A 14,860-nucleotide genomic window follows, 5' to 3' on the forward strand; every position below is an offset into this window, starting at 1 on the left:
GCAGCAGAGGAATTTGTGTCATACCTACCTAGAGATGCAGAAGGCTGCAGTGCTGCGTAGCTTTTCTGAGGCCTTTTGTCTTCTTACCAGTTTTTCATTCTAGAGTGGCCCTTGGAAGGTAGTCAGAGGGATAATTCAATATTAGCAAAGCACAGCTGAGCACTGTTTAAACATGTAGGAAATAGCTGAAAGTTTCTCTACGCAAATACAGGGAATATCCACTAAATATTTAACTTACCCCCTGATCGCACTTTTGTTTCTGGTTGAGTATCAAGAGCAATGAGCAGAGCACCTGACTGCAAGATAATAACACTTGTGGGAATTATCTTTTGTGACTTAGATGATCTCATAACCCTGAAAAGGGCATTTCACACCACTGCAAAGACAGAGTGAAGTGTCAGGAAGTAAACCCTAAAGCACCTTCCAACACAGAGGTGTGGGATGTGCTCTCTGAAGGCAACACATAGGCGCAGCTCTGTTAACTTGGAAAACTCAAGCAATTAAAATGCTAGGGCCTAATATCTAATAATATCGAGAAAGTAGTACAGTAGTTTCTCTTTGCTTCACAGTCCTCCTCTGTGCCATATTTACAGACAGCTCGAACCTTGGCAGTTTTGTATAGCGAGGATTAAACGCTACTTGGCTTAAAGGGTGAAAAGGCTGTGGAAAGGAAGGCAAGCCGGAATAGCCGTGACTTCTCTCACTCACATAAATATAATCTGAAGGCTGAAAAAGAGATTTGAACATGATTTTGCAAATTTGATCAAGACTTTGAAAGGGACAGAGGGTCTTGACATAAGGCTTTTGGTGTCACCCCTGCTGCTCAGGACCCCTAAACTCAGACAAGCAACAACTTTCACATGAAGGTAACATCCAGAGAAGTTGCTCAGCAGTGGGTTGTTGCATTAGCAGTTGCCGGGCAGGCAGCTATGCTGCATGCTGTCCTTAACAGGGTCATTTTAAAAGTACTGTTGGTGCCACCACAGCTTATTGTAGAATATAATTTTTGCCTTCCCCATTCTACCTAATAAGAGATTTGTTATCATCAAGTCTCTCTTTGTTTCCCAATCTTTCTGTCTTCTTTCTCCATTAAACTTTGTGTCCCAGATTGAACAAAGAAACCTGTTCTTTTCCATCCAGGAGAAGCACCTCCATGAATTTCCACTCATATTTTCCACTATATTTTTACAGGATTCCATCTCTCAGCTATTTTTCTCTTCCAAGTCTCTCTAAATAATAAGTTGCAATCCTGGCATTTCTGAATTCCCAGTGTGGGTCCATTTAGAAATCAGTAAGAGTAAAATTAGCCAAATCCTGATATGAAAGAAAATTGGCCTCCTTCTTAAAACTATTGTTGTTGTATCACAATGGTGCTGAGAGGCACAAGCCAATAATGGTGCTGTTTTGTTACCAGACACTAAGCAGAAATAGGAGATCAGTCAGACCTTGAAAAATGTGCGACCTCAGTGGATAAATCAGAGGCAGAAGGAGGAAGGAAGTGATGATGAGTGTCACACAGAAGGCAATAGCAGGGCCAGAGCAGTACCATCGAGTTCATCTGTAGAGCTGTATGATTGCACCCTTGAACCCTGCTCCACTGTCTGTCTGCACTGGATACGCAGCCATGCTCGCTTTGGTGTCACATCCCCGCTCTGCTGTATTCCTGCCTTTGTGGAGAAACTGCAAAGAGGCAATACAGGCGAGTGCACCTTGGAGCTTCAGTCCTGCAGACAGTGTTTGTAAACCCAGTGTCCAGAAACTCCACGGTGTCAGCACAATGAGGTTACACCATTTGGGTAAAGAACATCAGGACTCCACGGTGTCAGCACAACAAGGTTACACCATTTGGGTAAAGAACATCAGCATATGGCCAGTGTGGCCAGCAGGTCAAGGGAGGGTATATGGCCAGTGTGGCCAGCAGGTCGAGGGAGGTGATTCTGCCCCTCTACTCTGCTCTCATGAGACCCCACCTGGAGTACTGCATCCAGTTCTTGGCCCCCCAATGCAAGAAGGACAGCAAGCTGTTGAAGTGGGTCCAGAGGAGGCCACGAAGATGATCAGAGGGCTGGAACACCTCCCCTGTGAGGACAGGCTGAGATAGTTGGGGTTGTTCAGCCTGGAGAAGAGAAGGCTCCGGGGAGACCTTAGAGCAGCTTTACAGTACCTGAAGGGGGCTGCAGGAGAGATGGGGAGGCACTCTTTATCAGGGACTGTAGTGACAGGACGGCGGGTAATGGATTTAAACTGTAAGAGGGCAGATTTAGACTAGATATTAGAAATAAATTTTTTCCTGTGAGGGTGGTGAGGCAGTGGCCCAGGCTGCCCAGAGAAGCTGTGGATGCCCCATCCCTGGAGGGGTTCAAGGCCAGGCTGGATGAGGCTTTGGGCAACCTGGGCTGGTGGGAGGTGTCCCTGCCCATGGCGGGGGGTTGGAACTAGGTGATCTTTGTGTTCCCTTCCAACCCAAACCATGCTATGATTCTATGATTTTATGATTCTATGAGTTTGTCTCTGAAACGTTATCATTGAGAGGATTAGTGCTCTTCCTACTGCTGTTAAGCTGAGGTCTGGGAACACAGTCACCATTTTAAATATGAACAGATTTGCATTGTCAAATTCCATACCATGGGCAACACTTTTTTTCTTCTCTTTTCCTGGCATAATAGTAGTTTTCATTTTGTGTCAGCACCTTTGGTGCCATTTCCTTTCCACTCATAGTGTATTAGGTGTCTGTCTCCTCACGCCTTTGAAAGAAATATCTGTAATATACTTGCATGCTGAATTAACCTTTCCGTATCTCATTACCATCTTTCCCTTCCCACCTCATGCTATGTTTCTGCTTTGTCTTGTTTTCATATTGCTTCTCAGATTAATGCCTTTCATTTCATAGTTGGGAACTGTGAAAAAACAACTTAAAAAAAATTGTCCCTGAGAGGGTAGCCTGTTGCCCAGTTGAAAAGAGCTGGCTTGTCGTGTCAGACCCGACACGTGACTTTCCTCACGGCTGTACATCTTGTCATCTCTTTTTCACCAGCGCAGAATGAGTATAAATGGTTACCAGCTACAAACAAATGATGCCATTGTTGTTTAAGAAATGTGAGCTTCTGTCTTTAGTTCCATGATATACTTCCCAGCGCTCGTGTGGAGATTGTATGAGGTTTTGTTTCCTCGTATGTCAACCACTGGTCATTCGTTTAAGTGTTAAACTGCTATTTACTCTCACCTCACATTGTCAGTAGCATTGAACCAATCTTAAAAGTGATGTAAAAAGTCTAAAAATCATCTTTCAGTCCTGTGTGTACAAGATGGTCTTGGGTTTGAAGTCCATTTTCTCCTCTGGGATCAAACATTCCCTGGAATAACAGCTGCAGCTCAGGTCGTCCTGGTGAGTATCTAACTGCTGCGGTGGAGAGCTGTGCTCACTTTGAGTGGGTTAACCAACAGCCAAGTATTACATGTAAAAATGGTTTTAGTGAAAGAGCAAAATTTATTGATCCAAACTGGATTCTTCAAGGGGGCAGCTACCTTCAGTTACTGTAGAGGGAAGCTAGGGACGCTAGTGTCCTTAAACCAAAATTAGACTTTGTAAATAACCCCTCAGGCAATAACATGCAAGTTAGTGCAGTCATCCAGAAGAAAGCAATTTACAAATTACCATGCTGGAGGTTGCAAATACCAGCTTAAACAAGATTTGGTTGTTGAAAACGTACAACTTCATGACCAGACTCTGAGACTTCAACTTAAATGCTGATTCTGGTTTTCATAAATGGAGGTGAAAGCTAGAAGCTCAGCTAGAGGTCTCAGCTCAAAAGATGAGCTTCCAAAATTAAGACTGCAGGAATGGCCTAATAGATAAATGGAAGGAAGTTGTAGGAATTCTTGGAGAATGTGATGAAATTATCTTCTCCAAGGAGTTTGAAAAAGGTAGGATTTGTTAGTGAAAAAGCTTGAGTGTGCATCATGGCAGACTTGCTTTGAAGCAAGGAGAAGGCACCCAGAAGGGACTGTCTGCATAGATTGTTTGCAGTACTCAAGGGGCTTGGACAGAGCAGGCAGAGATAAGCAAGAATAGTGAAGCCATGTTCTTCTTCTAAGTGGTTTTGATAGACATTAATTCTGTGCAGATGTGAACATAGATTCATAGCCCTCTCCACATATCAGGAGATAGAAATTATATTGATCTATGATACCAAACCAAACCCAATATTCTTGGCTGAAACAGCTTCAAACCTTTGAGACATTTTATATCTGCAAAATGAACTACCATATCCTGGCAAACGGATAAGGCAGAACAATTCCTTTGCTCCTACAGGTTCAGAGATTTTCAGGCCTTCAGAATACTTTTTTTTCTTTCCTATGGAAAGGAAGAATAAAGTTGTAGGATGTTCTAACCTGGTAGCATCAAGTAATTAGTCAACCCATACCTTGTTTTTACATAAACAATAGGCACTTTTTTATATACATGTATATATTTACATGTATATGTTTACACCAAATATAATTTCATGGTGAGTTCAGTTTTTGTTTGAAGTTTCACAGAATCTTTCAGAAGTTTCACAGAACCTTTCAAGGCCAGGCTGGATGAGGCTTTGAGCAACCTGATCTAGTGGAAGGTGTCCCTGCCCATGGCAGGGGGTTAGAACCCAATGATCTTTAAGGTCCCTTTCCAACCTAAACCATTCTGTGATTCTACGCTTCTATGATTCGATGATTCTAAGTGAGTAGGTAACAACTTTATTCTTCCGACTAATTTAAAGATCACTTTCTTAAATAGAAGGGAAATTTCATAAAACAATTCTAAAATATGATCCCCAAAAATTGGGTTTGTCAAGATGTATAAACTTTGACTGTGCTTTGGTTGTAAACAGATAATCTAGACTGATCTGAAGTGCAGAAAGATAATGCTGGGTACAACTTGCTATTGTTAAACGACACATGAATAATGCAATGGATTTGGGATCAGTCAGCTCTTCTGGTTTTAATCATTTATTTTCTTTTCTTCCATTTCGTAACTGAACTGTTGATGTAATCCTACCCCATGTGAATGCTAAGTTCAGGGTTTCACAATAAATGAAATGCCATCTAAACCAGCATGAAATATCCACACAGTATAATCTAAGGTGCCCACAAAAGTTGGAAGAGGGCTAGGCTCCTGATGTAGCCAATGAGGTCTCCAGGGAGTAATTAAATTCTCAGCAAAATGTTTTAATCTTGCCTTTGGCTTCTCTCTGCTTGCCTGAAGAAATTGAATATCTTATTTCAGTAGTGAGAGGATGGACCATGAAATAAGTGGGAAAGCAGGAGATCTGCCTTGGACTGGGTGACATTAGGCTCCCTGAGCTGAGCTTTCAGTCGTGTTTTCACCAAGAAAGGCCAAAAAGAAACATTAGGTGAGCTGGCTACATAGCACAGGCCATGAAACTTTCCCAAGAATTTTCTTTATCAGAATTATAAGCTCTAGTTGAGCACTAACAATCCTTTAAAGCACTCACTGCTCATCTAATGATTGCACCTTGAGAATCTATTTCTCAGCTAAATGTTTGCACTCTGGATAAGATCAAAACCTATGGGCAACATCTGTACCAGGGAACTAAACAGTGTCACTTTGTCTTCAAAACTGATGACCTTACTGCCTGCTGGGAATGGTCCTGGGCTCATTTTAGCTGATCTGTGCCTGGAAACGACTTAGGACGGTGCTAGTTGGCCCAGCCCAAAACAGTGCCATCAACTGTTCTGTGAATTTAACAAGGTGAACACTCAAATTCCAGCATCTTTGTGGTGATCTGGCATTGTTCAATTTACCAATATTATGGCTTTGTGGGCACTATACTGGATTAATTGTCAGAATGCAGTGATCTTCTACTTTCTATCATCGGGTCTACTGTGTCTTTTGCTGACTCTCGCAGACATTTCTTCCCCATATTGGGATCGAATGGTAACCTTTCTTGACCAGACTGCACTGATTTGATTAAGATATTTAAGACTCTCATTCCTAGGCATGTTTTTGGGACATCATATCTGTCTTTTTTTAGCCTTTTCTGATAGAAGAACTTTTATAATTAATACTGTGTATATCTTACCTCCCTAGACTCAACTGATACTTGTTTATACACCCAAGACTTGAGAGGCATTGCAGGGAACAAACACATTCAGCTATCTGCTGCCAGGGGACATTTGGTGAAGGACATCTGCACTGAACAGCTAATGAGCAGGTTCTTGATTTCTTGAGTTAGGTGGTGTCATTATTCAGAAACCATGAGACTTTGAATGAGACCACAGAGGGGCACTGGAACAAGTTGCCCACAGAGGACCTACATCTGTCATGGAGTCCCCATCCCTAGAGATATAAAACCCAGCTGGGTACAGCCTTGAGCAGCTGATCCTGTTCAGAGCAGGGGACTTATACTAGATGATCTTCAGAGGTGCCTTCCAGCCTCTGTGATTCTGTGTGTGCCCTTTTCATTGGATCAAGGTTTGGAATATCAGTCTCCCTTCACACAGATAAGAGTCAAAGTCCCTTGTGTCCATTTTTGCTTCCTGTTACCCATAACTCATGCCTTCCTAGCTGTCCAGTTTAAACAGGAACCTCCCAACCTTTTTGTCTATCAGCTTACATTTTTCAGGCCAGCAATTTCTGTCATTGATTTAGAATTGTCTAAGCTCTGGAGAAGAACTGTTGGACTGTTCCATCTTTTAGTACCTATGCCACGAATACATGCAGACTTCATTGGTCTTTTGCTGACTTTGGAGCAACATAGCATGGATTGGAGGAATTTTTCAGAAGCACTTGAGCTGACTACACATAAGCCAGCCTCCAGTCAAGAAGTAGTTTATCCCAGGAAAATGGTTTCTGAGGATGGGAATCACCGAGTTGTAGCATCTCTTGAAACCTCCACTCTGATAATACTAGGAGGTACAGTATGTATTCTCGGATAGAAAAATAGGCATTCCCTCTCTGCTCTCCTCTGGTGTGTCTTGCCTACATCCAGCTCCTGGCAGCAGGACTTGGGAACTAGAGCATTGCTGAGGGCTAATGAAGCCACCTAACTCTCAGTAGTGCTCAGCCTCCTTTAAAAATAAGGTTTGCATCTCTGACAGCAGAATTAGGGCTGAATTTGGTATCCGAATTTATTCAGTGCTGGAGGCAGATTTAGTAAGAGCAAAACCCAGCATGCTTCCATTAGGGAATCCTGATATGGGGCCTTGGCCCCAAATACAGGGATTTTGTTTCTCTTAAGTGATAGCTATACCCAGAGCAGCACCTCTGTAAGACTGGTTCACTTTGAAGCTGTAGCTAGTGGCCAATACTGAATGACCATTACCCCTGCATATTTCTTTATGCCATAGCTGTTCTTTGTAAAATATATTAACAACTTGTGGAGCAAGGGCTCCCTTCAGCATCGTAGAGAGTCAGATACATTTTTTTTTTCTCTCCTTCAATCTTGTGATTTAGGTGTGGTGCAATCCAGCTTCAAGTGGAAAGGAAAGCACCTTTCTGTTACAGCGTTTTCCTCAACCAAGGCATCTATAACTTGCAGAATAAAACACTCCTACAGGAAAAACATTTATCTGAGTCTCTGAAACCAACAGAACGAACTAATTTTTCCATTTCAGGGAGGATGGATAAGCTTTTAGGACAAATGTGCCCTGAGAAGGCTGTGAGTGCTACTGAGTCTTGTGCTGTATGTGTTGTGTTGCAGGTACTTGGTTGCTGAATTAAACTCCTTGAAGACTTCAGTGCAGGGATCCCTGATGTGAAAATCCCAGACAGCTTCAGCAGGGAACAGCAAAGCTGAGGTGGCAGCATATCTGTGCATGGCCAGTTTTGCTTTCTGGTGACACTCAAAGCTTTTAAAGTCTCTCAGATTCCTAAGGATTTCAGAATTCAGGCTGGTTCTGCTATACTTAAGTACCTAAATTCCATCTAGATTGCACATGAGATGCCTACATGCTCTTGGGGATCTTAAAAATTCCCTATGTCTGAACTGAGTAAAACAGGCCAAGCAGAGAATGATGCTAATGCAGTTTAGCATATCCAGGTACTGGAATTAAATAATTTAGAATAGATCAGCTCTTCAGTGTGCTGGCTGGGTACTGCCCAGGCTAAAAGTCAAATTATTGGCATTGAAACTACAGAGCTGTAAACTGCGTGCACCAAAACCAAGACCTGCATATGTGAATTGATAGATGAGCCTGTAACATGTATTTGGAGCCTGGAGCAACACTTAGCATTGTTTGTAAAGACTGAGAGAGCATTACGATGCTCTGAGGCTCAGATATTATAAGGAGAACATAAACTTGGATGTGAGGCATTGCTCTGGAAAACACTGGAGTGTCACTAGAGTGAACTGGTGGCATGGTTCTGCTGTGGTGCTGTGCAGCTATGCACACTGGACTGAGCATCCTCTAGTTCTACCTTGGTGTGACTTTGACCCTTCTGAACCTCTGCAGCAAACAGCTTTCCTCTAATACTTCAACATAAAGATTCCCCCATGCCAACCTCCTATTTCCCATACACAGCCATAAAGCTGGAAAACAAAACTCCCAACCTTCCTTCCCCTGCCTAATTCCTCAGCCTGGATTTATTTCCCAAGGCTGCTGATGGTTGAATGTCAATTGTTTTTGCTCAGCGATGGCACTCTGAGGGATTCTGAGATTGTGAAGTTGCTTGACAAGCCAAGGAGCAGAGCGGTGTGAGAGGAGGGGGTGGGTGGAGAGATGCTCTGCCAGCCAAGCAGCCAGGCAGGCGGGATCGCTCTGGCAGTGGCTCTGCCTTAGCTTTCACTCTGCCTCCCCAGGGAGGGAGCCTTTCTCTCACTCCAGGCTTCTCCCCTTGCCACACGAGACGGAGGGAGAGAGGAGGAAGCAGAAGGGTCCTTTCACACAGACAGGACCCAACTGCCCAGCTCAAATTTGCAGCAAGCAAACCATGAGGAAGAGGCTCTTTGCCCTTACAGTCACTTCACCTTTGATTTAAAACCTTCGCCCACTTCCACAAGGGACAATGGAGGAGCAATACATTTCCAAACTCCACCCGGTAGTGGATTATGGAGCTGGGGTCTTTCTTCTGATCATAGGTGAGTTCTGCCTTCACAGCCTGAGTTCTGCCTTCACAGCCTGCTTGTGTGCTTGAAGCCTAGGATCAGACACACTGGGGCTGTCCCATCCATGCTGCAATCACCCAGAGGAAGCTGGAGGGAAATGATAGAAAATCTGTTTCCATGCAGGTTCGTACTTACTGCCTTTGAGTCGGTTGGATGCCAGGATTCATCTCCACTCTCAGATTTGCAATCTTGGGTTTTGATGCTGAAGGCTTGGCAGTGCAAGTTTGCCTCTGTGGCATCACAAAATAAGTTGTCTACCTCTTATCCTGGCATCTGAGCCCTTTGGATTGCAAGATGAGGCAGCTGGTTCTATAAGACTGATCAGGGGAGAGCAACTTTGGTCTGACCCTTGGCAGGGGGCTGGGGGTGTCATTATGCATGAAGAGCAGCTGTGTCTTGGTAGGATAAACTTATATAAAATAGCAAAGGGGTTCCAAAGAGCGGTGCTGGTTTTTATAATGGCCTGTTTGCCCTGCTGAAGGCAGATTGGCAATGAAATACAAGTGCGGATATGTATGTGTCAGCTCCAGCGTGGCTTTAGCTAAGCGTTTGCTGTCTTGTCTGATTGTTGCATGTACCCGGGGGATTTGTTTACTATCCTTGTAGATTTAGAGAGGAGCTGAATTGGTTCAGGCGTGCAGTCCAGCTGAATTTTACTAAGGTGCCTTTTCCTCCCTTCAGCTCATTTGAAAACCCTTGTTAAGATGCATTTAAGAAAGACAAGTGTATCTTTTTATGTGCTTTAACAGAGAGGCTTTGGGCAGCAGTGCTGGGCTTTAGCACTTCACATCTCACCCCTGCTTTTACACTCTTTTCCCTGCGCTGTGCTGTCCCCTCACTTGTGCTAACAGCACAGAGTACAACTCAGGGTGAGAAAAATCACTGTGTGCCAGACAATGAAAGGTTTTTCTTTTAATCTAAGTCAGGATGGCAGCTGCTTTCTCACACAAAAGTAAATATGTAGAAGCAGATCACAGTTTTGTGCCAGCCAGCAGCCTCACAGGCAGCAGGACGGAAGGGAATAGCATCTATCAAAATAAAAGAAAGGGTGGGCCTGGATGTCTGCCCTGCTAAGAGCTAATTCCTACCTCTTGCCTAGTGGTTACAGCTCTCACAGAAGAAAGTGAGCTGGGTTCATTTTGCTCCTGATGCCGGTGGATGTCACAGCCTGCAGCTGTCATTTGGCAGGAGGGTGGTCTTCCCACCACGCCACAGGTTGCTGTCAGCAAGCGGTCCCCTGCCAAGCCACCGTGGGCATCTCTGTGTGTGCAGACACACAACTCTGAAGAGCTCAGGGAACTCTTCACACATACTCAGAGGTGCCAAGTGAATGTGTGTGGTTAGAGAGTGAATGAACGAGGGATGTGGGGTCTCAGATTTGTACCTCTGCTCTGTTTAAGGCTTTGTTTTGACATTTCTGCCCATCCCTGGATTTATGGTGATGTATTTATTCAGTTTATCATAGAATCATAGAATCACAGAATGGTTTGGGTTGGAAGGAACCTTAAAGATCATCGAGTTCCAACCCCCTGCCATGGGCAGGGACACCTCCCACCAGCCCAGGTTGCTCAAAGCCTCATCCAGCCTGGCCTTGAACCCCTCCAGGGATGGGGCATCCACAGCTTCTCTGGGCAACCTGGGCCAGTGTCTAACCATAGTAAAGAATTTCTTCCCAATATCTAGTCTAAATCTGCGCTCTTCCAGTTTAAATCCATTACCCCTCGTCCTGTCACTATATGCCCAATTTAGTTGCATGTGCCTTTATTAATTCCTCTGTGGGTGCTTTATTATGTGGTATCCGTGAGCCAATGCAGCCTTTTTGCTTTCACAGTGACAAGGGAATATGACAGAATCTTCTTCTGTTTCCCTGGTTCACTTCTGACTTTAGAGGACACCTTCTCAAGAAAACCTTTGATCTAATAGTAGCTCCAGTAAAATGCTCACTTGAACGAAAAGAGAAAATGAGTTGTTGCTATGTATACTTCTGACACTGTTGTCACGAACACGTTGAAGCCCTATGGTATATCTGAATAATGTATGTCCGACAGGTCTTGTTGCAAAATAACCTCTGGTCTGTGCCTCTGGCTAAACAATTTCTATGGTCTGTCTCACTGCACTGGGAGACCCCCAGAACACTGTGGGTGTCTGAACTGCGGCATAGAGCACTTCTCAGCCACTTGACCAGCGAGGTCCCTGAGCTGCCCGTGAGCAGCACATGTTGACTATCGAGGCAGCTCAGAGCCCAGGAGGCTCGTGGTGGGGCTCCGATGGAAGATAGGTTGCAAAGAGGGAAGGCTTTGGGGAGTGGAGGGCATCAGAGGAGAGAAGAGGACAAGCAGGCGGGACAGATGGTGTTCTTCAGAAGGAAGTGGGGATATTACCCGGGAAAAATGGAGATGGATGGGCCCATTTTACTTGATGCTGCAAGAAAGTAGAGAGAATAGGTGTGGGCTATTCACATGATGGAGGCTCAGGGGAACAGGTAGGATATAGTGCATGGAGAGGGGGTGTGACATGGAAGTGAACAGCTATAGTGTGGTGACAGGAAGGGGTAAGATATAGTCTACTATTCACGTGACAAAATTTCTCCCTGTTGGTAAGTCTGGCCAGCACTAAAGGAGGCTGTGAGCAAAAATCTGAAGCTCTAGCATGTCCATAATGGAAACACAGCCTGAGTGGGAAATCCCTTTCTAGAGGGGAGGTAGGAATTGAAACCCAAGAGCTGGCTGAAGCAAAACTGTGGATGCTGTGGTAAGGATGCTCTCAGAAATGCCATCCAGGTGGTATTTCCTATCTGCTATCTAAGAGAACAAGTTTTCTCGCCAGCAGAAGAACAAGGTTTCATAGCAGGGCATAGCAGATGCACACCAACATGTTTTCAAACCATCAGCACAGAACTGTGTTGGCCTGGGAGACGCTGAATTCTGGCTAGTCTCCCAGTTTATCCTGTCTTCTGGACTTTAGTCCCAGGCTAAGGACCTGTATTTTTCACATCTTTTGTGTATGTGAGCATTTCACAGGTGTGCTAACTATGAGATATTATTCTCCGTGCTGATTCTTCTCTTCCAGCCATCCTGACCATCCTTGGAAATGCAGCTGTCCTTGCTACAGCTGTGAAGCGCTCATCCCTCCTGAAGTCACCGGAGCTGCTTACAGTCAACTTGGCAGTAGCAGACATCGGAATGGCAATCAGCATGTATCCGCTGGCCATTGCATCTGCCTGGAACCACGCTTGGCTGGGAGGAGATGCGTCCTGCATTTATTATGCCCTGATGGGCTTCCTTTTTGGTGTCTGCAGCATGATGACCCTGTGTGCCATGGCGGTGATTCGATTCCTTCTTACCAATTCATCCAAATCTAACAGTAAGTAATTATGTTTCTGGTAACCTTGTAGGGATGCATTTGGGCTGCTGTGTTCAGAGAGGTACTTTGCTGGATTTGACATGGAGTATCAGTTTAGTAACTGTAGGAATAAGCCTCAGCTTTTAGTCCAATATCAAACCTCTAATGTTCCTAGAAGGATCTGGTTAAATCCCTTGTTAAACAGTGAGGCTTCTCACTTCGCAGTAACACCAAGTGAAACTACCTGAGGGTGGAGATCCCAAATATTTTGCTGGACCAGACTGTCTTAACCTTCCTATCTGTGTGCAGGAAGACATAGGGAAACTTGAAGGAGTGTTCTCCTGGCATTTCTGAGCTGGGAGAGGGGTACAGTTTGGGTCAAGTTGATCTTGTAAAGCTCCCTGACTTACCAAACTTTAGATCAGCACTGAGGTCTCATCAGACCCATAGAAACTCTCTGTTGTTTCTCAAGAAGACCAAAGGTCAGGGAACTGCAGCAGCAGCCCAGGCATATCTGCAGCCACCATCCTTCTGTTGGAGAAGAAGTTATGGCCAAAACCATGTGTCTGAGATGAGATTCATATATGCTTGCTATTCCTCTCTCTTGCAGGTAAGAAAATCACCAAGAACACTGTTCGCATCTTGATTACTTTCATCTGGCTCTACTCCTTGCTCTGGGCCATTCTGCCCGTGGTAGGCTGGGGCTACTACGGTCCTGAGCCATTTGGCATCTCCTGTACAATAGCCTGGAGCAAATTCCACAACTCCTCCAACGGCTTTTCGTTCATCCTGAGCATGTTCCTCCTGTGCACAGTCCTGCCTGCACTGACCATCGTTGCCTGTTACTTGGGAATCGCCTGGAAGGTTCATAAAGCGTACCAAGAGATCCAGAATATCGACAGGATCCCTAATGCAGCTAAACTGGAGAAGAAGCTGACATTGGTGAGTTATCCCAGTGATGGGAAGAGTCAGAAGCTTGCAGAGAACTGGCTCTGCTCATGCATGGCTCATGACAACCCTTCATCGCTTTTGTCTAGTATTGACCAAGGATGGAGGTGTTGTTCCAGTCTCGCCCATACGCTGCGCTCCTCAGAGGAGCAGGGGGCTCCTGAAACCCTGTCATTTCAGTAGCTTGATCAGGATAATGTATCGTAGGTACAATGCAGCTTGTCAAATTTTTAAGCAGTTGCATCCAAGATTTTCATCGATATATATATTTCCAGTTATGCTGGAATAGCTGTTGAATCCTTTCGTGTTGTAGCTGGGATGGAGATCTTGTTCTGACATGCCAGGTATTTTTAATTGACTGAGTGGCTATTTTGAGTGAGAGCTACACAGAAATTCTGTATGGAAACGGATTTTTTTTTTTTTTTTCTTCAAATAAGCACTTCAGTTGCTCTTTTCTTGTGGAGAAGCAGAATTGAGCCAAGCTTTCTGGAGGCCAGTCTATTGACAGGCTATACTGTCTGGTTGGGCTGTGTCTCCCATGAAATAAGCAGCTAGAGGCAGGGAAGGAGATGAAAACAACAATTGCTTCATAGGAAACCGACAGCATAGATCTGTTAGGTGGGTTAAAGCAAGCTGAGAACTGAAGCCCTGTTTCCCTTTCAGATGGCTGTGCTCATCTCGGTTGGGTTCCTGAGCTCGTGGACACCGTACGCGGCAGCCAGCTTCTGGTCCATATTTAACTCCAGCGATTCCCTACAGCCCATTGTTACGCTGCTGCCCTGTCTGTTTGCCAAATCTTCGACAGCCTATAACCCTTTTATTTACTACATCTTCAGCAAAACTTTCCGTCGTGAAATTAAACAGCTGCAGTGTTGCTGTGGCTGGCAAGTTCCTTTCTTCAGCACCACCAACTCTGCTGAAAATCCTGTGTCGATGATGTGGAGTGGGAGAGACAACGTTCGTCTCTCTTTAGCCACAAAGGTGGAGAACCAAGGAGCTGCAACTCGCTGAAAGGCAGTGATGGTTTCACAACGTGGGTCAAAACTTGGGCTTACTCATGGGTCCCAATGAGTAGGAATACAGCACATGGGTTTGTCACTGCGTATCTTATGTCAAATACAGAGGTTTAAGTATCTTATTTTAAGCAGCTCTCAAATATTGTCTTTAAGCTACACAACAAAAAAAAAGAAAACTATTTTTTTTCAAGAATTTCCGCTTAGAGGAAATAGATTTATGTACTAAACATAAAAATATATAAACTAAACTTATTTGCAGGAAAACAGCTATAATTAAAAGAAGATTTATTATTCTGGGGTTTTTTTTCTTCCACTTTTGACTTTTTAATGCAATCTATCTGCAAACTCTTGGCTTTATCAGTAAAACAGCCATCAGAGAAAACCGTAGGTTGAACAAAGTGTTACCAAATAAATCCAGCTGCTAGTGTAGCTTTCTAGCAATACAGACAC

The 14,860-nt window shown here is 44.4% G+C and overlaps 1 protein-coding gene across 1 annotated transcript; it reads left to right on the forward strand.

The window, feature by feature from the left end:
• The first annotated feature begins 8,999 nt into the window (after positions 1 to 8,999).
• LOC104468215 (opsin-5-like) lies at positions 9,000 to 14,412 on the forward strand. The gene is made up of 4 exons (XM_010082273.1): positions 9,000 to 9,077; positions 12,174 to 12,467; positions 13,057 to 13,388; positions 14,058 to 14,412. The coding sequence occupies exons 1-4, from the start codon at positions 9,005 to 9,007 to the stop codon at positions 14,403 to 14,405; spliced, it is 1,047 nt and encodes a 348-aa protein (XP_010080575.1). The 5' UTR covers positions 9,000 to 9,004; the 3' UTR covers positions 14,406 to 14,412.
• Positions 14,413 to 14,860: the final 448 nt, after the last annotated feature.

This window comes from Pterocles gutturalis, unplaced genomic scaffold, assembly GCF_000699245.1.
Source record: "Pterocles gutturalis isolate BGI_N339 unplaced genomic scaffold, ASM69924v1 scaffold24601, whole genome shotgun sequence".
In the NCBI taxonomy this organism is placed as follows: Eukaryota; Metazoa; Chordata; class Aves; order Pterocliformes; family Pteroclidae; genus Pterocles; species Pterocles gutturalis.